The 25,984-nt window shown below is 38.6% G+C and overlaps 3 protein-coding genes across 3 annotated transcripts in view; all 3 read left to right on the forward strand.

Annotated features, from left to right (window-relative positions):
• Window positions 1-16,113, forward strand: part of LOC134823490 (F-box/WD repeat-containing protein 11-like) — a 91,726-nt gene extending 75,613 nt beyond the window's left edge. Inside the window, exons 2-13 of the mRNA XM_063834974.1 lie at window positions 1,621-1,731; window positions 2,271-2,520; window positions 2,752-2,830; window positions 3,050-3,131; window positions 3,307-3,444; window positions 3,841-3,959; window positions 5,137-5,242; window positions 6,516-6,662; window positions 9,145-9,263; window positions 11,283-11,393; window positions 12,896-12,974; window positions 14,791-16,113. Of these exons, the coding sequence (XP_063691044.1) occupies window positions 1,645-1,731; window positions 2,271-2,520; window positions 2,752-2,830; window positions 3,050-3,131; window positions 3,307-3,444; window positions 3,841-3,959; window positions 5,137-5,242; window positions 6,516-6,662; window positions 9,145-9,263; window positions 11,283-11,393; window positions 12,896-12,974; window positions 14,791-15,024 (1,551 nt within the window). The 5' untranslated portion in view covers window positions 1,621-1,644 and the 3' untranslated portion in view covers window positions 15,025-16,113. The remainder of the gene's footprint in view (window positions 1-1,620; window positions 1,732-2,270; window positions 2,521-2,751; window positions 2,831-3,049; window positions 3,132-3,306; window positions 3,445-3,840; window positions 3,960-5,136; window positions 5,243-6,515; window positions 6,663-9,144; window positions 9,264-11,282; window positions 11,394-12,895; window positions 12,975-14,790) is intronic.
• LOC134823488 (double-strand-break repair protein rad21 homolog A-like) overlaps window positions 1-25,984 on the forward strand; it is a 901,854-nt gene that overhangs the window by 625,157 nt on the left and 250,713 nt on the right. The gene's annotated exons all lie outside the window — the stretch shown is intronic.
• LOC134823660 (uncharacterized) lies at window positions 16,213-24,156 on the forward strand. The gene is made up of 2 exons (XM_063835194.1): window positions 16,213-17,095; window positions 24,062-24,156. The coding sequence occupies exons 1-2, from the start codon at window positions 16,213-16,215 to the stop codon at window positions 24,154-24,156; spliced, it is 978 nt and encodes a 325-aa protein (XP_063691264.1).

A 25,984-nucleotide genomic window follows, 5' to 3' on the forward strand; every position in this document is an offset into this window, starting at 1 on the left:
TGATTGTGGGTAATTATCATGTTGCCATCTAGCTTGCAAGTGAGAAGGTGGTTAAGGTCACTTGTTTTTCCACATCCGCCGCGCAGGTGATGGGGGTGTTAGGTATCCACCAGCTTAAGAAAGTATTTTGGATGTTACATTTTTTGTTCAAAAAACTACTTATATTCTAAGTGGGCTTGTTTACTTTGTACTAACTTTCAAAAGCTTGTAATAACTACTGAAATTAGTGGGCAAACTTTTCATTAATATCATAACTATAGAACAACTCAAACTGGCCTTCACATCTATCCATAAGAAGGAATGATTTCAGCTCGAGGGCAACAGGTATGTGCAGAGAAGTCCCTTAGATCAGCCATCTCAATGATACATGAACCTAATCCACTGCGATCTGAGCTTGCCAGTAAACAACACTCGTTAAACCTCTCTTCAGAACTGAGTGCTGCACATTATTAAGTTGTACAGCATTATAATTATCGAGCTTCTAATCTACCAGATGCCATGGTTGTCAATTAAAGGTCAAATGACTTAACCTGCTCAGCAGTTTCACTTTTTATGGACTTGAAATCTGCATACTGGAGCATTGTAGGAGCAATTAATAAAACAAAAGTTTAATAAAACAAAAGTTAAATTTATTACCAATTATTCAATCAATACATATCATATATTCTAATTATATCACATTCTAATATTGGAAACACAATGCAGAATGGATGTCTTAAACTATAATTTGTTGTCACTAATAATCTATTTACTTTCAAAGTTGAAATTTAGTTAAGTATGAAATGCCACCACATCATAGTTAGGGTAAAATATAATTCTTAAAAATTTTAAAATTAAGAAGATTGCTCTATGACTTAAAATTTAAAATTTAGCTAAAGATGTCTAATTTTTAAATAGTTGGTTACAGTTTATGACAGTACTGGCATGACCAATTTTATTGTGGCTGGTAAAAGGACCCAGTTGCCTGTAAGGGCTTTACCGAACCCCTGGGGACCACAATGTGATAGGATCAGGCCAGATTTTTCTATGTAGAGCAATTTATTTATTTCGGAGCTATGGTTACGTGGTATAGTTGGTGGTCATGTTTAAAGGTCAGTTTATCCTTGTGTGCTAATTATCCATCCAGATGCTTAGTGATGTGAGTAAATCATGCCCTTCTACATTATATAACGTTTAACTATAAATTTGTTTTTACCACAGAAATTGAGGTTGTTTGACTTGCGTTGTGTATGTTAAAAATTCTACTGTGCCAGTTTTTCGCTAGCTGTGGATTTAAATCTCATCTATTATCTCAATTTTATAACCCAAGTTCGATTTACTTCCATATTAATGGCTGTCCGTGACAAATCCAAATTTTTTCATATGCCTAATACTTGATGCCAAATGTGTCCGTGAAAGTCTGAATGTCAAATCCTGCAACTAAATTTCTGTACAAGGATTATTAATGTTTTTGCTGTATCTGTTGTCAAATATTGACTATGAAAATGAATTGTCTGCAGTCAATTATTCGGCAACTATTTATAGCATGTCAATGGTAATAATCTTATTGTGCAATTGTGTGATGCTGTAAATTAATTCAAGTATATCCTCCTTGCAATGACATAAACTTCTAATTGTTATAGAGATGAATCCAAAATAATCAATATGGTTGTAACAAGATCCGGCACCACCTGCACTCCCACTGGATCCAACGATGAATCTGCCAAAAAGAGAAAATCAAACCCTGAAATGGTATTGTGAATTTTTTGTTTTCTTAATTTTTAATAAGGATTTCAATTAAATTTTGTAGGCTGCTACAGATAAAGAGTTGCTTGGTCACTTGTATGTGGTCATTTTGAGATGAGGAATGTATAAAATTGTTTCTGCTTGTGTAAAAGCAGTGAAATCAAGGCACTAGAGCTGTGGCTCATGTGATTATAGTTTCAACCTTCATTTTTCGAATAACAAACAACTTTAATGCTATTCAAATAGAAATCTCTTATTCTTTCTGATCGGTTCTTGAGGGTTTGCTCAGTATTGGCTTTAATTCATTGTATCTAGGATGTTCTAAAATATTGTATCTAGAATGTTCTATAATATTGTTGAGCTTTGAACACTTAAGTTGGTTGAAACAAATTTTTCAAATAAAGTTTGATGACTGCACTGTGCCATTATAGTTATTAAATATGTAATTTTACAGCATCAACAGAATATACATTATTGTATCTGATGTAGAATGTAGAGGCTATAAAGAGGCTACTAGATAAGTAAATTAATTAACTAAATTTCAGCCTGAGATGGTGGAATCATTTAAAGAATGGGAATCAGACAAACAAACAAACTTTGTGAAGGGGTTGTTAGGTGAGATGTGCCACGAGCAGCATTGGCAGATCGACATGGCTCTGCGACCCTATCTGATGCGAGACTTCATCAGCGCCTTACCAGAATATGTGTCAGAACAGATACTGTCCTACTTAGACGAAATGTCTTTATGTAGGGCAGAAAGCGTCTCTAAAAGATGGCGTGAAATCATATGTAACGGTGAGTGATTGATGTTATTTTGCAACTTTTTCAAGAGAATTAAACTTTTCATTGCAATATGAGCCATTGCAAACTTGGGCACTTGTCGAAAGGATTGAACCTAAGTTAGAATCGCATTTTAAATATTGGTTGGAGATCTGCCGGTTCGTCATCACAGTTTTTTGTGTAAGAATATTTGTATTGGATTTGTGTTATGACCGTATTGTGTAAGACCATCACATTTCATTTCAGGACATTTATGGAGAAAATTAATTGTTCGGAATGTCAACACTAAAGCAATTTGGCAGCGTCTTGGGAAAAGAAGGGAATGGTAGGTGCTATGCTGGATTTATAATTGTGATTATTTCAACACTTCAACTGTATTATTTATAATACTTTTTGATATAATCCCTAGGTATAGGTACTATTGAGAAAGATAGCGAAGTAGAGTTAACAAACATTTTTTGAATTTTGCATGCGAAATTTTAATTTTCTGTCGGTTTTTAAACTTAAACATTAACTGCCGGCTGGTAACGTAACTAAATTTCAGGATAAGTCATTTACATCGAGCATCAGATTTTGGTTCAGAGTACTACAAAGAATTATATCCTAAAATTGTCCAAGACTTAAAAGTGAGTTTATAAACAATGCTACATACAGCAGAACATTTGTGGGCTTTCTTGTCTCGAAATTAATTTGCACTTTTTGGAATTTTCGACCGATAAATAAACGCCCAATATAAGCTAATACGTTAAACTTGCTGGTAATTAAACTTGCAAACTGATCATGATTTGAACTATTTCCCAGATGTCAAATGAAATGTGGAAGCTGGGAAAACTGAACTTTAGAAAAATAGACTGTGCCAGTCACGACAGTAAAGGTGTCTATTGCTTGCAATATGACGACGAGAAAATAGTCAGCGGTCTACGGGACAACACTATCAAGGTAAATCTCTAAAAGCTAACGTGCTCCTTTATAACTACTATCAAGATAACGTGCTCCTTTATAAATACTACCAAGATAACGTGCTCCTTTATAACTACTATCAAGATAACTTGCTCCTATATAAATACTATCAAGATAACGTGCTCCTTTATAAATACTACCAAGATAACGTGCTCCTTTATAAATAGTATCAAGATAACTTGCTCCTTTATAAATACTACCAAAATAACGTGCTCCTTTATAAATACTATCAAGATAACGTGCTCCTTTATAAATATTTATAAATACTATCAAGATAACGTGCTCCTTTAGCTTTATAAATACTACCAAAATAACGTGCTCCTTTATAATTACTATCAAGATTAAGAGCTCCTTTATAAAGATTATTTTCTGCAGGTTTGGGATCTGGATAGTCTAAAGAATACTATGACCCTTACTGGACACACTGGTTCTGTGCTTTGTATGCAATATGATGAAAATATTATTATCACAGGATCTAGTGATGCCAGTATCAGGTTAGAATTGCTTATATTTTATTCGGGTATAATTATTACTATATATAATACAGTTAAAATAATATTTAGTTCTTTAAAGTAACAATTAAGAGCCAGTACTTGATTTTCAGTCACCACTGATAACACATATTGCTGTATTGGGGCTGCTATAAGCTGGACACACAGATCTGACAAAATATTCCCAAAAGTAATCACATACCGTACATGCACTCTGGATTAGTAGCTGTATGACACTGTAATTTAAGGTATGCAAGTAATGAGATTAGTTTTGTGCCAGCTTTCTTGTTATTAAGAACCTGATACCAGTCCAAAACTCTCAGTATTTATTACTAATAAGTTGAACAATCAGCCTCGCTCAGTTTTAACTTTACACATCGTGATCACCTCCTCTGCTATTGTAAACTTACGTCATGATACCGAAGTACCGAGGGTCTATTTCCAGTTTTCCTGGGAAGCTGAAAGGAGAAGGAATGTAGCCGGTTTTAAATCATTTGAAATATGTCATTCTAATCTAGATAGTTAGATGCATTTAAAAAGAAACATTTAAAATTAGAAACATTTAAAATTAGGAGTATGACACCTGCTGGTTGAAGGGAGATCCGTATCTCCCAACTAGCTGATTCTCATATTATAAGAAACAAATATGTTCAAACAAGATAGTACATTCTACTGAAGCAGTTTCTAATCTAATCACAGTCTCAGAATTTTAGTAAGACAAAGACTGCTGAACTAATTCGATAATAAGCTAGAGACAATTTGTAAATATTGTTGAACTATTCCCACAGAACTCATGTTTTGTAGCTATATCTCCACCTAAACTATTCCAAAGAAACATTACCTATTCTCATGCTGTTTCAATTAAATGATAATGTGATGTTTGGCCACATCGCTGACCAACCGTATGTATTTAACATGTTTAACATATTTAACATGTTTAACATATTATTACTGTTGTAATACTGAGTATAATGATTTCATAATATGGAGAATTTGAAACTACTGTACATCTGAAGGGGGTCAGGGGTATTACGTATCATAAACAATGTGTAGATCATAGTTGTCATATTTATACCAAAAGCAAAACCACAACATTCAACCTAGAACAAATAACTGAGTGTAACCTAACAAATAACTGAGTGTAACACAACTGTTTACTATACTGAGTGTAATATTTCAGAATATGGGATGTGAAGACCGGAGAACCAATCCACATGTTAATCCACCACTGTGACGCTGTCCTTCATCTCCGGTTCCAGAATGGCATCATGGTATCGTGCTCCAAGGTAACTACTCGCATTTAATAGAACATCATGGTATCGTGCTCCAAGGTAACTACTCGCATTTAATAGAACATCATGGTATCGTGCTCCAAGGTAACTACTCGCATTTAATAGAACATCATGGTATCGTGTTCCAAGGTAACTACTCGCATTTAATAGAACATCATGGTATCGTGTTCCAAGGTAACTACTCGCATTTAATAGAACATCATGGTATCGTGCTCCAAGGTAACTACTCGCATTTAATAGAACATCATGGTATCGTGCTCCAAGGTAACTACTCGCATTTAATAGAACATCATTGATCATGGTATCGTGCTCCAAGGTAACTACTCGCATTTAATAGAACATCATGGTATCGTGTTCCAAGGTAACTACTCGCATTTAATAGAACATCATGGTATCGTGTTCCAAGGTAACTACTCGCATTTAATAGAACATCATGGTATCGTGCTCCAAGGTAACTACTCGCATTTAATAGAACATCATGGTATCGTGCTCCAAGGTAACTACTCGCATTTAATAGAACTCGTCTTATAATTTAATATTATATATGTCTGATCACATCATATGATTATATCTCGAGAAACGATTCCTTAAATGTAAATGCCTCATATTACTCGCCAGCGTCGTTATGTTAAATAAGTTTATAGTCTGGTAAATACAATATTTCGTGATTGTGGGAACCGGAATGTGACGATTATCACATATTTGGAGCTCTGAATTTTACCTGACTCCACTCGTTTAATATGTTGAAACCTATTTCCCTGACTTCTATTGGGCTCTTTAAATCAAGTTAATATAATGGTAGGAGTTGGTTAATGGTAGGAGTTGGTTCCCCCTTCAAGGACATCGTCGAAGGGGAAGACCACACCTCACATACATTGACATCCTTCGGAAGTACACGGGGCTTGACGACAGCAAGGAGATAAACAAACTTATGCTGGATAGACAGATTTGAAAAAAAAACTATCTCTGTTCGGACGTTAAAGCCGCCCTATTAGTCGAGTGGATTAGGTTAAACTCTTGAGAATCTCTATCCTGAGCACATTTGATGGGCTGAGGAGGTGACGCAAGCATGTTTTGACACGTGACAGCGACTCTTGTGTTCGATTGGTCGATTCTGCAAGCTGATTGATCCATCGGTGTCACGGTTAAAAACAAATTTCCCCTCTTATTTTTAAATGACATCAAATAATTTTTCTCCCTTAAATTATTAATTAAGGGGAAGTAATTAAGTAATTATTAATTACTGATTAATTAACCACTTCTCTAGGACCGTACAATAGCAGTTTGGACGATGAGTGGAAACCCTCAGAACATAGTAATGAAGCACGCGTTAGTTGGGCACAGAGCTGCGGTTAATGTTGTGGACTTTGATGAGAAGTACATCGTGTCAGCGTCCGGAGACAGAACTATTAAGGTAATTTAACTAATAAACTATTATAACTTGAAACTATAAATATCATAACTAATGTAATGTTATAAGTTAACTAACTGTAAAGGTCGTTGCTTATATAAATTTATAACTTTACCATGAAGGCGGCGCGAGGTCCTAGTAATAGCTAATTTATTATAATATATCATATCTTTACTATAAATAATAATAGATTGAAGTTTAATGACACCACTATTAAAATAAAACTTATACTCAGCAGTGTTTAATCTTAACATCCCAAAAACGGCACTAATTGCACAATACATAATGCATACCGGGCAAAGACTGGACACTCATGCTTGGAAGTTAATAGCTAATATAATAGATGTGGATACTGGTGGGGAGGTGAAACACATTTGTTTACTTTAATAGTAAGCACATGTTCAGCGGGTTGAGGAGGTGAAACACATTTGTTTACATTTTTAGGGTAAGCACACGTTCAGCGGCGCGGGTTGAAGAGATGATACACATTTTGTATTATAGAAGGCTTGTAACACTTGTAACGCTTTCTTGTTACCCCCCTTTGAAGGCCCCGCATTATTTTCTGAACGAAAGCTCAAAAATAACCGAGAAATCGACCTTCTTATTAACTCATTTTGATGACTGTTTCTGACCTAAATTGCACGAAAAATCGATTTAGTTAGGTTTCAGAACCTATAAACACTTCCTTATCCCTCAAAATTGATGTTTTATAGTTGATACGAGCAACAAGCAACATATGTTTTGATCCTTCGGTTCTACTCATGACCTAGGCAGTTAAGCTGAACCCGACAGATCGAGACAATCCTCACCTTAACTGATCAAACTGGTACTAACACAATTTTCAGATATAAATGTTCTTTGCGATACGTTTATTGCAGCTTTTGATCAGTATTAAGGTGAGGATTGCCTCGATCTGTCGGGTTCAACTTAACTGCCTAGGTCATGAGTAGAACCGAAGGATCAAAACATATGTTGCTTGTTGCTCGTATCAACTATAAAACATCAACTTTGAGGGATAAGGAAGTGTTTATAGGTTCTGAAACCTAGCTAAATCAATTTTTCGTGCAATTTTAGGTCAGAAACAGTCATCAAAATGAGTTAATAAGAAGGTCGATTTCTCGGTTATTTTTGAGCTTTCGTTCAGAAAATAATTCGGGGCCTTCAAAGGGGGGTAACAAGAAAGCGTTACAAGTGTTACAAGCCTTCTATAATACAAAATGTGTATCACCTCTTCAACCCGCCGAACATGTGCTTACCCTAAAAATGTAAACAAATGTGTTTCACCTCCTCAACCCGCCGAACATGTGCTCACTATTAAAGTAAACAAATGTGTTTCACCTCCCCACCAGTATCCACATCTATATCATATCTCATAACTTAACTATAACTTAGTTAATAACTAATATAATATCATCTTACTATATGTAAAGCGAGACGATATATATATATATTATATATATATAGTTGCTTTTAGAACAATTTTATCTCAGATAACGATGTTTAATAAAATGATGCAAAGACTTATTTCGAAGATCTAATCAACACCGACTTTTAATGTGTAGGAGTACAGCAACAAAATATATATATATATTATGTATATATATACAAATTGAAACGACCGGTTGAGTCAGACAAATGTTTCAATCGTGCAAAACCATGATATCTGAATATCATGGTTTAAATAATTTGCCATGGAATAAATAATTTAGGTCCCCCAGCCCAGGTGGTGTCAAAATCCCAATTTTAAATAAATAACATGGTCTAATGTCTTTTTTTAAAAACTGATAAAAAGTCCATAATCTTGGTATTTCAACACTAAGTCTCGCTTGAAAGACTTAAATGTACATCTTTGTTGGGTATATTTTAATGTCGAAGCGTGTAATAAATGTTAGAATTTATTTATTTATTTATTTAAAGTCTTTTGGCACCACTTTAGAGAAACACGGGTTCCTGCTAGTTAAATATAATATATATATTATAATGACGGTCTTATAGATAAGACCGTCATTATCTGATCATTTGAAGATTCTTCTGGAACAAAGCATTAAAGTAAGTAAAATTGATCTGTAGACGATCATTTAAAGATGAACAAGCAATATGTCTGGCAAATACCACGATCGCATGATATATAATAATAATTGAGTTTTGTACCGCAAGACAATGAAACATCTGGAAATAGTTTTAAAATAAAACATTCTAATAAATCGTGACATCATTTTATTAATAGCTGTGTTAACCTGATCGGTAATATCATAGTATTGAACTTATTAATATCACATTATTGAATCATGGCAGTGAAATTCTTAACAATCTGAAAACACTATTCAATTCTCTACATTGATATTCACTTTTGCTATCCACTAGTCATTACGTCATTACATTCACTACACATATTCTATCCAAGGTAATACATATCCAAGAAACGCTTTACAAGGCAAAAGAATTATCTTAACCATAAACTTAAACAATGTTTTAAATGTGTCAGGTATGGGGGACAGAGGCTTGTGAGTTTATCCGTACTCTACAAGGGCACACACGCGGTATAGCTTGTCTACAGTACCACGGTACCCTCGTTGTATCGGGCTCCTCAGACTGTACTATCAAGTAAGTTATAATGTATTTATCAAGTAAGTTATAATGTATTCACTACTTTTATAAAGTTAATTTTACTTCCAAATGTTACTACTTGTACACTACTTGAATTGAGATAAATTAGAGTCAGTTGCAGGTCTAGTTTACCCATATATATATATAGTAAGTTGGAAGTGGTAGTGACTAGTAGCTCTAGTGTATAATTGAGACACGTCTGGGAACAGTATTGGGTTAATTAATAAATACAGGGTAACAATCAGAGGTCGCACCTTATATGGGCATCACGTGACGTCGGTGATATGCGTCAAAGGAGCTCATATTTAATGACCCTGGTATAGATATGAGAGCTGGTGATCCATGAAGTTGCTCCGGTTTCTGACACAATTCTAATCTCCCCATCTGGTTGCTGTAATTTGGCGCTCTCCTTGACAAGTCGTGAAAATTTTTTGGAGACCTGATTTTAATGTACTACTCTTCCAGTACCAGTACCAGTATTATACCAGTACCAGTACTATACCAGTACCAGTACTATACCAGTACCAGTACTATACCAGTACCAGTACCAGTACTATACTAGTACCAGTACCACTATGAGATATAGAGCTTTGTTTTCAACCCGTTAACTCTGACAGGCAGCAAAATAGTTCACTGTTAACATTGGAGAAAGTTTTAAAGTCAGTCCTGCCATGTACGTTGACTGTAGAGCCCCTGTAGTTGAACTGAGCATTTCAATTTAGCAATTCTGCAATTCAAAAATAGTCAACACAATTCTTCATAATATCAGTATAATTGACAGTAATTAATAAATAATTATAATTAACAGCACCATGATATCAAGGAAATTAACAAGCCGTATATTGTGTGATAATGCACTGTTGCTAACAGCAAGGATACATTATAGTTCTACACAGTACATGGTAGTTCTAGAGAGAAGCTTTAGAAGCGGCGTCAATCTTTTAAACCTTGTTAACTGTAACGCAGGGGCCGGGGTGTAACTGTTAGCTAACTGTAACACACGGGCCGGGGGTGTCACCACTTTTCGCCATAAGAAAATGTCGATAATTTCTGTCATGAATTTTTCGCTAGTACCATTCATTTCGAAACATTATATAATAATGCTGATCTGTCAGCAATTTTTTCATCGTGTACAAAAGGCAATGATGCTGTAATAAATGAGATGGTTATAATACCGAAATACGCCCCTCCTCCTGCCTCCACCCACCCCAGCACTAGGAATACTCCACCCACCCCAGCACTAGGAATACTCCACCCACCCCAGCACTAGGAATACTCCACCCACCCCAGCACTAGGAATACTCCACCCTAGCACTAGGAATACTCCACCCACCCCAGCACTAGGAATACTCCACCCACCCCAGCACTAGGAATACTCTACCCACCCCAGCACTAGGAATACTCCACCCACCCCAGCACTAGGAATACTCCACCCACCCCAGCACTAGGAATACTCCACCCACCCCAGCACTAGGAATACTCTACCCACCCTAGCACTAGGAATACTCCACCCACCCCAGCACTAGGAATACTCCACCCACCCCAGCACTAGGAATACTCCACCCACCCCAGCACTAGGAATACTCCACCCACCCCAGCACTAGGAATACTGCACCCACCCCAGCACTAGGAATACTCCACCCACCCCAGCACTAGGAATACTCCTCCCACTCCAGTTACACCCTGCTCTTTAAACATAGTAACTTTAAACATGGTACTGTATAGCTCCGCTACATTCCAACTACCTTTACATTCCTGCTACATCAGGCACATTTTTAAAGGTCTTGTACAGTTATTATAGTGGGATAGTGAATCTTGAGTGTGTACTAAACCTTGCAGTTCCAATTAATTGTTTAACCAATTCTTTAGTATGGCACTGAAATTTACAGAACCGATGCAATGAGCTATGCTATGTAGTTGTATATTACGTACACATGTACAATGTACAAATGTTGCACACTCATTATCAAATAATCTAATTAACTAATTAATTAGCTTAAATGTACCTTCCCTCAGACTGTGGGATATTGAAGCAGGAGCCATACTCCGGACGCTTGAAGGACATGAGGAACTTGTTCGTTGTATTAGGTTCGACTCTCACCGCATTGTCAGTGGCGCCTATGACGGGTAATTATACATTAATTGATTTGCTAATTGATTAATTAACTCGTTCAACCGATTAATTATAAAGTGTTTATATTCTGTAAGGTCCTGTGGCTGATGTAGTGATGTGTTCAGTACAGTGTATAAATGTAATGATTGTATAATTTGCCCAAATGCGATAACGGCCGTTACGTCACCTGGCTGTAAATTTCCCGTATGTTTATATTTTTGTCCGCCGCGGCTGATACTTTTAACATAGCTACTGCAGTGATAAAAGATACCTTCTAAGCTATTATATATAAGATCATCTTGTGCGTGACTAAGGTAAGCATGTATTAGTTTGTACATTATTGGTAGAACCATGAATTTCAAAGTTTTACTGATAAAGCAATTATTTGTGGGTTAGATGATGTTCCTTATTTGGTGCGATATTTAACTCGGTCACGTTCAACGAGAACATCTAATTCATCAGAATTATAGGTGGGCTGAGTTTTATCTGATTGACTAACCAACGTGCACACATATCATGACACATGGTCTGTCTTAGTCTAAACCCGAAACACAGGGAGACAGGTTACGAGTGAGATGTCTTCATGAATTATATTATATATACCGGGATTTAGAGTAAGAGTTTGTAAGTCACGTGACAAGCAAGTAGTCACATGACCACTGTTTAGAAGTCACGTGTTAACGGCTTTCCCTGTTTCCATGACAACGAATTTCCATTTGAACGGATAATCGTACCGGCACGGTACGATTATCCGTTCAAATGAAAAGTATTTTATAAGCGATCAAGTGAAATAGTACATGGTTTACTTTATAAAGAAGTGAGCGGTTCATGAATGTGTTTGTTGATAAGAAATTTCTCGCTAAATTTCTTTCTTTTTTTAAACAGTGTGAAGTTCTTTAGGCGATAGCAGAACATATAACTTAGCATATCCGAAAATAATATTTGACCTATGAAACAAAATTTGACCTCGCAGACTCACCAGGAGAAGTTAGGTTATTATAATTGTTTTAGTTTTTCTGGATATCCGAAAAAGATAAACATTTCAAACTCTATTTTTAGACTGAACTGAAGAATAAACGACTAACTATCGAATAATCAAATTATTGAATTGTAAATTAACTTCTGAAGTTTTGATCGGTCTTATAAGTTAAACTTTCACGTAAAAAACACACCAACAATTATGACACCCTACTGTAAAAATTCCAACTGAGTATTAATAGCCATGATCTTAGTAGTATCTATCAAATATGATATTATTACCCATTATATTATTAATTGTGTTTCGTGGTAAATAATTTTCACTAAATTAATTACGAAATTTCATCACATGATGTGGTGTTAGAGAAACAGAGTTTCTGTGGTTTTGTGTTTGTTAATGATGGTTATTACTAATTAGGTTGTTATGTGTTACATTTGTATATTTGTTTGCGTCAATGTACAAATGTTGTGTATAAATAATTAATTAATTATGTACGGATAATAAAAGGAATGTAGACACTAAAAGCTGACCCCGCAGGAAGATAAAAGTATGGGATTTGAAAGCTGCTTTGGATCCACGCACACCAGTAAAAGACATTTGCATCAGAACTATATCGGTAAGTAAAGACCACGTGACTCTCTATACATTTACCTTTCTTTGTCCTGTATCGACATGATCTAACGCACAAATCAGTATTTCATTACAATCTACTGTATAGTGTATATTATAGGAAACGCGCTCGCCTTACATTCAAATCATATCCGTTCCTCGAAATGGGCTTAATAAGTAACACATTTATCCAATAACAGCCTATTTTGTAATGTAAGCTTTATGTTATTATGTAGCTACAAATTGATCCGGCCCCAACAAGCCTACAAATTAGTAATTATATCTTGTTATGTTTACTTATCTTGATTTAGTTGATGTTATGTTAATATTAGCCCTTATATGAAGCTGTGTATTGCTAGATGTTGTTTGAAGGACTACAGATGTAAAGGGCAATATTTATTGAGCACTGAACTGTTGTGTATTGTCGGTAGCTATAAATACAACTTAACCCTGCCTGGGATGGTCTTACGCCGCGCATTTCGTGCTGACAACGGTGTAATGTGCATAAAGCGCACCATATCGCTGTAAAAATCACAATAATGTTACTTTTGTCTGTGTTGGTCGCGCGCAGCGCGTTATTATCCTTTTGCCCTTTAATCCTTCCGGTCACAGTGAAATCACTGTTTTGTCGTCAATACGTCACTTTATTCATCGCATCACTTTGTCTTTTCATTCGAATGAACCAATAATTCATTCGATTGCAACATATACCGATATATGACGGAGTCGGCTTTAAGTAAATACGATGACTCATTAAAACGCCCTCTTCCTGAAAGTGAAGCCGGTTTGCATCACTGTCATTTCTAATTATTACCAAAATTCTGTTAACATGATTGTTTTGTACAGAAGACAGTTGCTCTTTGTCCTTTACCGCCACTAACATTCCTACTAATAGTCAATAGAGAGTAAGCCGTACTAGAGAGTTGTACCGCGCGTACAGTGTGTCAAACACAAACCCTTATTTACTTAACCTTCTTTCATCCTACATCTACTTTCAAACTAAATCAACCATCTCAATTTACCAGACTACTATAGACTGCTGTGTTTTGTAATATTTGGGAAAGTTTCAAATAAAAAATCACAGCTAAAAATGGCACTATTGTCCCTGAGAAGAAGAACCCACAAAGTGTTGTAGTTCAGTCACAGGGAGGGAACATTATGTGACTTGAACTGTAATCAAATTAAACGTATTGAAGCTCAAGTAGCTGAAACATTTCCATCTCCCTGAAACATTTCCATCTCCCTGAAACATTTCCATCTACCAGCCTCTTACCCTCACTTAGTAACCAGACAATTCTTTGTTTCAATTGTTTATATTTTAAATGGGTCCTCCATTATGAGCACGATTTCAGAAGCTAACTTCAATATACAGCCAGTGGCGTAACGAAGGGCCCTGCTGACCCCGCTGTGCAGGGGGGCGCCGTCTTAGGGGGGCGCCAAATCGTCGTTTGAATGTGGGACAATTTCGAAAACTTAACTAAAGTACTAGCAAAACTGCGCGTTTTGCTCTAGATACACACGTTTTTAGAGATTTTTACCGGCGTATCTTCTAAAATCACCTAATTTGTTCAATTTTAGGGAGGGGCACCAAAAGGGGAGGGGGCGCCAACAGGGGGGCGCCTTTTCGGCAGGGGGGCGCCAACAGGCAACGTTACGCCACTGTATACAGCACTGATTATAGTTGTCCATTTCCGATCAAGTCTAATATAATAGGAGGGTATTGCAGAGTCGCAGGGTAGATTATATTTACTCGCAGGGTGCTATTTGTAAAGTGTAATTAAACCCCCCATGTAATACCTACAATAACAGACGTTACCCCTCAGGAGCACAAAGGCAGAGTGTTCAGACTTCAGTTTGACGAATTCCAGATCGTATCCTCCTCCCACGACGATTCTATCGTTATATTCGACTTCCTGTCCCCTCACGACTACTATGGCGACATGCCAGTAGTCCGTCACCACCACTATTCAGAAACATCAAGTCTGGAGCTGTCGGACACCACTCTGCGGAGACTTGACTCCGCTAACTCCCTCGACTCGCTCGACGACCTGTCATGATGGCCATATATGGTAACTTCGTCATGGTAACACTACCATATATGGTAATATCTGGTCAAAGTCGACACTAGATACTAACCTCAGCTGTTCTGATCATATCTCACATATCTGTTGGACATGTTGCTGGAGTTTTCATTGCGACAGCTTTGGGACCAGTGAAGAGTCTAACCATTATTTACCGGGTAAAAAGGATCTTTTACTATCCTTCCCATAAAACTGGAATTCGGCGTAATTAATGTGCTCAATAAAGAATTCCCGGTAAATGGTGGTAAGATTATTCAGCCATAACATGTCCCTTTAAAGCTGCAGTTTGCACGTTTTTCGTATCGCTGTTCAGTTAATGCCATGACAGAGTGAAATACCTTTTACTTGTGCTTGTGGTTTGAAATGAAACGTTTAGACGGCCTCCTCCTCTAATTCCTAAGACCCCCGTCAGAGTATAGCCACACATGGTTTAGATTGACCTAGCTGAGTTTATGTATAAGAAAAATGCCAAGAATTTGTTCAGTGTTCATTGTTCTTTAAGAAACGAAAAATGAACTTTCTTTCATGTTCAGTCAGATTTTGTTGTCCTGAAATTCCTGATAACTGTATTAAAATGTAATCTGTTTAATAACCTGGGTTGAGAAAAAGTATTTGGTTTATCAGGTGTTCAAATGTGATGTGCAGATGCTGTTTTACAGTTTTGCATCTATTTTCCCTCTAAGCTTATATTTAGCATTTTACTATGCACATACACGGGCTTATTTTGTCGAACATGAGACGATCGAAAATGTATATATATATCATTGATAAAGATTTAATTGGCAAGTTGCCAACCGACAGTTGTTGTGAGTCTAGAAGTTTGAACTCTGCAATTTGCCCGCCAAGAGTTGTCTTTGCTCTTTATTCAGGTGGCCACTATATTCCCACACGCCACTTTTCCACTAAAAAACAGGACCAAAGCAGTCTTCAAATTTTCATCGTTACTGCTTGCCAGTTTGGTGAAGGCTGGGTATGGGGAATCATGTCAAATCAATGGTAATGATTGTATTGACATCATTGATTTTATGTAAAAATTAACATTTTGTTTTTAAAATAAACATCCTATGAACTTTGTATTATTTGTAAAATGTGATCTACAATTTATAAAACCCTGATCAGGGTATTTGGGAATATTTGGTAAGAGCACGACTGAGAATGAAGCTTATGTCAGTGAAAAAAGAGCAGGAACGTAAGCTTGAGATTCCTGCTATTGAGCATCTGCGTGATCATTCACTTGTTTCCGAATACAATATTGTTCTGAGAAACAAATTTGACTGTTTGGAACCTGAGGTTGACCTGGAATCAATGTGGGACAACTTCAAGACAACTGTCCAACAAGTTTCCATGGAAATCCGTGGGCAAAGACCTCGAAAAAAGAAGGACAGGCACCAATCTCAGAAGACAAAAGAATTATTGAAGAACCGTAAGGAATTTAAGCGTAAAGACCCTAATTCGAACGCTAACAGGTCAGAGTATTCTAGATTGAATAAGCTCTTTAAAAAAAGTAGCAAGGTGGACGATAACAACTGGGCACGTAGAATGGCCAATGACTTGGAAGAAGCTGCGAGAAAAGGTCAGCAACGTGAGGTATGGCAGAAGATCAATGTCATATCTGGAAAGAAGAAGAAGCAGTCAACTGCAGTTAGAGACGTATCTGGCCAGTTGATTGCCGACCCACATGCCCAGAAAGAAAGGTGGAAAGAGCATTTCTCTAGGCTATTGAACCCTCCCCCGCAAGAGGCCAATATTTCTGACCTAGACAACATCCCTCCGCAACCCAGTTTTGACGACCTTTCCGATTCGGATGAAGCTCCTACAAGAAACGAGATTGTTGATGCCCTCAAAAAACTCAAGAATCACAAAAGTCCAGGAGTGGATGGTATCACCAACGAGCAACTTAAGTATGGACAGGATGGGTTGGTCGATCAACTAGTTGTGTTGTTCAAGAAAGTGTGGGAAGATGAGAAGATTCCTGAGGATTGGTCCAAAGGTGTTATCATCATCGTTGGAAAGAAAGGTGACACCTCTCATTGCGCTAACAACAGAGGTATTACATTAAGATCCACAGCCTCGAAGCTCCTGCAAATGATACTCCTGCGGAGACTTAGCAATGGCATGGAAAAATTCCTCCGGGAGAATCAAAGTGGTTTTAGACAGAATCGCTCATGTATTGACCAGGTTTATTCACTCCGCTGTATCATACACCAATGCATTGAGTATAATATCCCTCTGTATATTAATTTTGTTGATTTCAAAGCAGCTTTTGATTCGATTGACAGGCAGTTCATTTGGAGAAGTATGCAGCACTACGGCTTACCTGACAAGTACATTAGAATTATGAAGGCGTTCTTCACTCACACAGTTAGTGCTGTTAGGGTCAATGGAGAGGTTACAGGTTGGTTTGATGTCAACTCGGGTACTGGGCAAGGTGATATACAGGGACCACCAGTATTCAACTTTTGCTTGAATTTTTCGGCATACCTTATGGAACTAAACAAGGTCATTAGCAAGGGGGCTTTATTACAGCTGCCAGCCCCCGGGGTAGAAGAGAAACATCTCTTGGACACTGATTACGCTGATGACATGGCCATGTTAGATAACTCAAAAGAGGGGCTGCAGGAAACCACTGACCTTCTCTGCAAATACAGTGCCTATGCGGGTCTGAAGATTAATGCTGGAAAAACACAGAGCATGGTTGTCAGCAAAAGTGCATCGCAGAGGCCGTATTCTAAAGACGACACTATGGACATCAATGTGGAAGGTCTCCCAATACAGCAGGTCAGCAATTTCACTTACTTGGGTGCAATCATCAGTGCAAATGGAACAATTGACAAAGAACTATCAGCTCGAATTCAAAAGGCCTCTGGGGCATTCTATCAGCTTAGCAGTATATGGTACAGTCGCAGCATCAAGACTCCAACAAAAATCATGATTTACAAAGCGGCTGTTCTCACTATACTGCTCTATGGAAGTGAGGTATGGAATACCACACAGACGCAGATGAAAAGATTTGAGGTGTTCCATCATAGATGTCTGAGGAGAATCCTGAAAATCAAATGGTTTTATCATGTATCTAATGCTGATGTACTTAAGCGGGCTAACATCGCCCCTGTTGATACTTTCGTACGAGCAGCTAGACTCCGATGGTTTGGCCATGTGGTGAGGATGCCAGAAGAAAGAATACCAAACTATCTTCTGCACTGGATCCCAAAGCATGGTAAAAGGTCAAGAGGTAGACCTAGGAAAAACTGGTTGTCATGTGTCCGGGAGGATGCAGCAATCTTCACAGGTGTCGATAACATCACGATAGAAGATGCAGAACAACAAGCTACAGACAGGGTTCACTGGAGAGGTCTAATACACCGGAGAAAGGAGTTACTATGTGGTGCAGGCCACTCCAACGACTAGGAGGAGACCTTTCCAAGTACAAGTAAAGTAAGATCAGGGTATAATATCAAATTTTTTGCATATGCTCAGATATGGGGGGGGGGGGGGGGGGGGGGGTATATTGTGGTTTTTGGCTCATAACTCAGCCATTTTGTGTCCAATCTGGATGAAAATTCACATACGAGTTTAGGAGAATAAAAAATTTGGGTATGGACATGTTTGCTTGCTGAAGTGATATGGAATATTTGTGCCAAAAAAGGACCAAATATGGGCATGAGGGGGGGGGGTTCTCTACACTTTTTAACACCATACATTAAAAAAAGGCAAAAGTGTAGTGTAAAATAGCTTTTAAAAGTGACATTTTGTCTCACCAAAGGTATGTTTTACCCCGACATGTTTCACTAGGTTTTGCCTTCAGAAATTGGAAATGTACTATGTGAAGACTGGTGGGAAAATAATGGCTCTTACTAATTCGCTCGCCCAAAAATTTCACGTGACTTTGGTTTTTATGGTTTTGCAGCCGTACAAAACGGTTTTACATAAACCCTAATCTCAACCCTAACCATAACCCCGAAGCTAACCATAACCCTTACCACAACCCTAACCCTAACCCGAGCCCTAAACAATCAAATTAGTATTTTACTAGCCTGTCACGTGACCAAAACGGTTTTTTGCCCATAACTCTCCAGGGAAGCATTTTAACCCTACGTCATGGGGGGTGATTCGGAATCAGCGTCCAAAAATACACCGATTCAGATCACTTTCATGCCCAAAGGGCCTTTTCACAAGATTTTTCTTAAAATTTGGGCGAGCGATTTAGTAAAAGCGGAAAATAATAGGAAAAAATTAGATTCTGAGAATGGAGAAGATAATTTTGGTTGAGTGTAATTTAGCGTACCTTTTTTACTACACTTTTTACTACACCAAAAAAGGCCATGCTGAGTCGCGACGGATTGACATCGCCAATTAACAAGCTATGTTGTAATTGTATGTAATAATAAATTACGTTACAGACATTTTCCGCTCGAGCGATACACTAAAGACCCCAAATACATCTTTCTGGGCATATTCTTATTGGCGTAGAATTCAACGAAAGTGGTTCTGAGATGATAAAATAAAGTTTCCAGGCGCCGGGTTAATTCATATTTAACAATGGAAAATATTAATAACTCCAGTGCAGAATTTTCTAATCTGCATCTGGAATCTAAGGCTGTTTATGAACAAAGCGATTGAACAGAATCGACGATTATTATTGATTGACGATGTCAATCCGTCAAGATCGTTGCTCTGCGAAGCAGAGCAACGATCGACGACGATGCGAAGCAAGAATGCTAGTTCGCGCGGCGCGTCGAAGCGGCGAAGTCCTCCAACGATTATTACTGATTACTAGACCGAGCGGCGCTCATGTCAGCTCAATATGTGATATGGCGGCCCCAGGTAAAATATGGCATGGGCAAACGGGTAATATATAATCGTAAAATTATAGTTGTTCCATTTATTAAAAGTCGACGAGTACACTACCCTCCAACTCGACGTGCGCAGTGCGCTCTGGTTGTAACTGTAAGTAATTATTGTATCACCCAGGAACCCTGACCGGATGGGGCTTAACTTTGAAAGTAAAAGAGTTGGAGACTTCCGGTTTTTTGTAACATGTTCCTCTTTTAAAAGTAACGTTACCTCTCCAGGAGGAAAATTCAAGACAACGTAATTGTTGAGTTATCTCAAAATCTCCAGAAAAGTCCCCTTTCGGGCCGATCAAAAGTTTGCAACTTTAACTTTGCGGATTCCTGTTCTCTGGTTGGCTGAATTGTGTCACGTGGAAGCTGCTTGAACATTGGAATACGCCACGCGTGCAAATCATATTGCTTGTTGTCGCGCGCGAGGTCAAGCCGTCTGTTTAAATTAAACCAACTCTAGTACCACCACCAGCCGGTAACTTTTCCTGGGTGCGAAGTAACCAATTAGGGCTACTAAATGCCGAACACAAGGATATTTCGTATCCGGATCATATGCCTGCAGGCTGTCTGTCGCTTAAGACCATGGTCGCTCTTAACTGAGCGATAAGTAACTGGTAACGTTAAGTGACGTTAAGTGAGACCGTGAGCACCACTTCTTGCCAATTTGCTTTTGAATTACGGCCCAGTCATGAAGTTAAACAGTACAAGTTGTGTTTTAACGGCAAAATACAGCGAATTCTAGCCCTTGAAAGTTGTAGGTTTGGAAGATCAATACGGCTGCTTTAATTCTTAAAAGTCTTAAGTTAGAACGGCCAAAACACCCTACTCGGCGTCAGCCAGCTGCACCCAGGAACCCTGACCGGATGGGGCTTAACTTTGAAAGTAAAAGAGTTGGAGACTTCCGGTTTTTTGTAACATGTTCCTCTTTTAAAAGTAACGTTACCTCTCCAGGAGGAAAATTCAAGACAACGTAATTGTTGAGTTATCTCAAAATCTCCAGAAAAGTCCCCTTTCGGGCCGATCAAAAGTTTGCAACTTTAACTTTGCGGATTCCTGTTCTCTGGTTGGCTGAATTGTGTCACGTGGAAGCTGCTTGAACATTGGAATACGCCACGCGTGCAAATCATATTGCTTGTTGTCGCGCGCGAGGTCAAGCCGTCTGTTTAAATTAAACCAACTCTAGTACCACCACCAGCCGGTAACTTTTCCTGGGTGCGAAGTAACCAATTAGGGCTACTAAATGCCGAACACAAGGATATTTCGTATCCGGATCATATGCCTGCAGGCTGTCTGTCGCTTAAGACCATGGTCGCTCTTAACTGAGCGATAAGTAACTGGTAACGTTAAGTGACGTTAAGTGAGACCGTGAGCACCACTTCTTGCCAATTTGCTTTTGAATTACGGCCCAGTCATGAAGTTAAACAGTACAAGTTGTGTTTTAACGGCAAAATACAGCGAATTCTAGCCCTTGAAAGTTGTAGGTTTGGAAGATCAATACGGCTGCTTTAATTCTTAAAAGTCTTAAGTTAGAACGGCCAAAACACCCTACTCGGCGTCAGCCAGCTGCACCCAGGAACCCTGACCGGATGGGGCTTAACTTTGAAAGTAAAAGAGTTGGAGACTTCCGGTTTTTTGTAACATGTTCCTCTTTTAAAAGTAACGTTACCTCTCCAGGAGGAAAATTCAAGACAACGTAATTGTTGAGTTATCTCAAAATCTCCAGAAAAGTCCCCTTTCGGGCCGATCAAAAGTTTGCAACTTTAACTTTGCGGATTCCTGTTCTCTGGTTGGCTGAATTGTGTCACGTGGAAGCTGCTTGAACATTGGAATACGCCACGCGTGCAAATCATATTGCTTGTTGTCGCGCGCGAGGTCAAGCCGTCTGTTTAAATTAAACCAACTCTAGTACCACCACCAGCCGGTAACTTTTCACTTCTTGCCAATTTGCTTTTGAATTACGGCCCAGTCATGAAGTTAAACAGTACAAGTTGTGTTTTAACGGCAAAATACAGCGAATTCTAGCCCTTGAAAGTTGTAGGTTTGGAAGATCAATACGGCTGCTTTAATTCTTAAAAGTCTTAAGTTAGAACGGCCAAAACACCCTACTCGGCGTCAGCCAGCTGCACCCAGGAACCCTGACCGGATGGGGCTTAACTTTGAAAGTAAAAGAGTTGGAGACTTCCGGTTTTTTGTAACATGTTCCTCTTTTAAAAGTAACGTTACCTCTCCAGGAGGAAAATTCAAGACAACGTAATTGTTGAGTTATCTCAAAATCTCCAGAAAAGTCCCCTTTCGGGCCGATCAAAAGTTTGCAACTTTAACTTTGCGGATTCCTGTTCTCTGGTTGGCTGAATTGTGTCACGTGGAAGCTGCTTGAACATTGGAATACGCCACGCGTGCAAATCATATTGCTTGTTGTCGCGCGCGAGGTCCTGGGCACGTCATGACTCGTGATTGATTGACGATGTCAATCCGTCGAGATCGTTGCTCTGCGAAGCAAAGCAACGATCGAAGCAAAAATGCGATCGAAGCAAGAATGCTAGTTTGCGCGGCGCGTCGAAGCGGCGAAGTCCTCCAAGACTCGTGACCCCATTGTCGTTTCACTAAGTAGTAAGTGGTGTATCGTGACTACGATCGGCCATGGCCGCGCATGCCGCATTTGTGCGTGGCGGGTCTACAACGTATGGGGTCGTTCACATATTATTCACCTAACCATGTGCTTTCGCGCTACTAGTACTGCGGGCGCGCTTGTTCCACAAGTCAAGAGGCGCGCGCGCTACTGCAAGCGCAAGGGCTCTGGATAGAGCAAACATATTACGTAATCAATATTTTGGCAATTTTCACCCCCCTCCGTAATCAACCGTAATCAAGACCGAGCCCCCCTATATTACGTAATCAAGGTTTGACCCGTACCCCCCTTGATTCACGATGTCAATCCTTCGCAGCTCGGTGAGGCACAGTGGTGCATCTCACCGATCTACAAACTTTGTATTTACCTGTTTTCACGCGCGGCGGTCAAAGCACAAAGCTAGTAGCCGTGGACAAAGGACAAAGTAGCATGCGTCGCATTGCTACTTTTAACATGAAATAATTTTAACATGAAACTAAAATTTTAGGCACGCCGCGCATATTTTCACCAATTTGCAATTGAAAATCGAGCGCTTAAATCATATTTTCACAAAGTACCTGTCCACTTTCGCCTCTTTTTAATTATTAGACGTGTTTCGATGTGTAATTTGATTATTAACTATATTTTTGTGTTGTGTCATGGATGTGGAGCACAAAACTTTATGATCGGAGTGGCGATACTTTTTATCTCCATACTTTATCGTGATTGGTTGGTACTGAATCGGTTGTCATGGTTCTGCCATCCACTGCAATAAGTGATTTGGACCTTAACCTTATCAACACTCCTAGATCTTCAAAGAGTCGGAGAGTGTTTGATAGGCGAGGGCCTGAACCGCTGGTTGTTATGAAGTGATTTAGTGGAATATCATTTTTAGTTTACCGTTTTATATATTACAACTAGGGTTTTATTTTCTACCCTGGTTCAGTGGCGTAAAGGTGCCTGTTGGCGCCCCCGTCGAAAAAGCGTCCCCCTGTTGGCGCCCCCTCCCCTTTTGGCGCCCCTCCCTAAAATTTAACAAACTATATGATTTTAGAGGATACACTGGTAAAATCTCGAAATTGTCCCACATTCAAAAGACGATTTGGCGACCCCCTTAGAGTCCGCCCCCCAAACAAAATTGCTACAATGTTTATTAAATTCAATCTATTGTATTGGTTTGCAACATGGTGTGCAACATCTGAACTATTGGCAGAGACTGAAGGCCTTAAAATTGATGTCACTTCAACGGAGGAGAGAACGTTACACTATCATTCATATGTGGAAGATCCTACACAAGAAGTGTCCTAATGATGTCAACGTTCAGTTTACAGATACACTCCGTTATGGCCAGAAAGCAGTAGTCCCTAGCTTGTCAACGTCCAGTAGCCAAAGGAATCAATCGATCTTTGACAGCTCATTTATAGTGATGGGGCCTCGATTGTGGAACATCATTCCCGCAAACCTGCACCTTATCGAGGACCCCCTACGCTTCAAGTCATTGTTGACGGAGTTTGTTACATCTATTCCGGACGAACCTCCTGTTACTGGATATTGTTGCCAGAACGGGAATTCGTTATTGAACTGGAGCGCAGAAAAGACAGCAACTTCGCTGCACGGGTGGTCAGCCGTTCTGATGACCCGATAGAGGATCTATGAAGCAACCCCAAGTAACCCAAGTAAGTAGTTTATTCATTTTCGAGGGTGTCTAACCTTATATATAGACAATTACCATTGTTGAAATTACCTGTGTATATTGTTTGAACAATTTTCTAATTACACTGTTCTAGAGATGTATGATTCGACGGAATTAGAGAAACAAAATTATTGAAAAGGGTTTTGGCCATTTTGAAAATAATTCAACGAGTTCATATTTTAATTTTTCGATGTTGCTCTTAGCTGAATGCACAATTTTAATCATTCAATATAATCACTTAGATTTTCTTTAAATCCTGAAAATCTATCAGAAACTATATAAGACTAAAATGTTTTATGGTAGAATCATCACCATACACAATCCATTATTCTTCTTTTAGAGAGGAGAAGGACATCATATCAAATGTATATATGACGTGTATTATATTATATATTATGTATTAACACTTTTACATCCTAATAAGCAATATCAAATATTCAATAGTATGAACTAGCTGATTTTTTGTGAAAATCCTGAAACAATTTATATGTTTGTGCTCAGCTGATATCAGGCTTGGGGTGGTGCTTTAGAAACGGTATTTCGGGTACTAGTAAAGCTCTTACAGGCAACTGGTTCCTTTTACCAGCCGTCTTTAGTCCAAGTACTGTCCCATTTCTGGTCTCAGAACGTGAGCAACTAAAATTTGTCTTATGCCAACGTGGAATTACTTGTATCACGTCGTAACCTCCTGTCATTGCACGAAATGACGAAGCCGCGCACTCGTGCGCAGCAGGGCTACAACGTGAAACAAGGCATTATAAACTATCTTTTTTATGAAATTTAAACATTTAGAATACAAGTAAGTTAATGAAATATTTTTAGAATAGCTTTCACTTCTGATTTAGAATTATTTTATTTTCGAATTCATTAGTTAAGGCTCGGCGCCGTCATTATAAAAAGTGACTAGCACCGCGCTAATAGAAATTTATGATTGAGATTAGTTTTCGAGTATATATAGTAAAAAACGTATTTTACATAGCATATTTAATTTACATGAGTTTATTATTGGATGTTTAAGTTTAACTATTTTTATTATGATATTATTATTCATTGTAATATGGCAATAAAATTTAAATTTTGTTTTACTTGCAATTTTGTTTCACTTAAAGAGGGAAGATCTCAGGACCACGAAATCAACCGCTGTTCTCTCAGAGGTACGCAATGTGGCACAGGAAACCAGGACTCATGCTGCCGCTGAGCTGAAGCAGTAGAGGGGATGGGGCATCTCTGGGTTCTAACACATCCTGAAGCAGTAGAGGGGATGGGGCATCTCTGGGTTCTAACACATCCTAAAGCAGTAGAGGGGATGGGGCATCTCTGGGTTCTAACACATCCTGAAATAGTAGAGGGGATGGGGCATCTCTGGGTTCTAACACATCCTGAAGCAGTAGAGGGGATGGGGCATCTCTGGGTTCTAACACATCCTGAAGCAGTAGAGGGGATGGGGCATCTCTGGGTTCTACACATCCTGAAGCAGTAGAGGGGATGGGGCATCTCTGGGTTCTAACACATCCTGAAGCAGTAGAGGGGATGGGGCATCTCTGGGTTCTAACACATCCTGAAGCAGTAGAGGGGATGGGGCATATCTGGGTTCTAACACACCCTGAAGCAGTAGAGGGGATGGGGCATCTCACCCCAGCCCCGTGGACTGTCAATAAAGCAGTCAAGCTTCATGTATATTATGTTGAGTGCTTTCAACCAACAAATGTGGGAACTCCCATATTGAATGACCTAAAATTGATGACGAAAATTAACAGAATTGAATGAACAAATATGAATTTGTATACATAA

This window comes from Bolinopsis microptera, chromosome 11, assembly GCF_026151205.1.
Source record: "Bolinopsis microptera isolate Bmic1 chromosome 11, MBARI_Bmic_1.0, whole genome shotgun sequence".
Classification (NCBI taxonomy): domain Eukaryota; kingdom Metazoa; phylum Ctenophora; class Tentaculata; order Lobata; family Bolinopsidae; genus Bolinopsis; species Bolinopsis microptera.

Bases quoted from the DNA above. Each gene is read 5' to 3' on its own strand.
- LOC134823660 (XM_063835194.1), top strand. From the start codon at position 16,213: ATGTCAGTGAAAAAAGAGCAGGAACGTAAGCTTGAGATTCCTGCTATT. The intron at 17,096-24,061 runs GTATTACATTAA...TATTGTTGCCAG, and splicing joins TCATTGCGCTAACAACAGAG to AACGGGAATTCGTTATTGAA.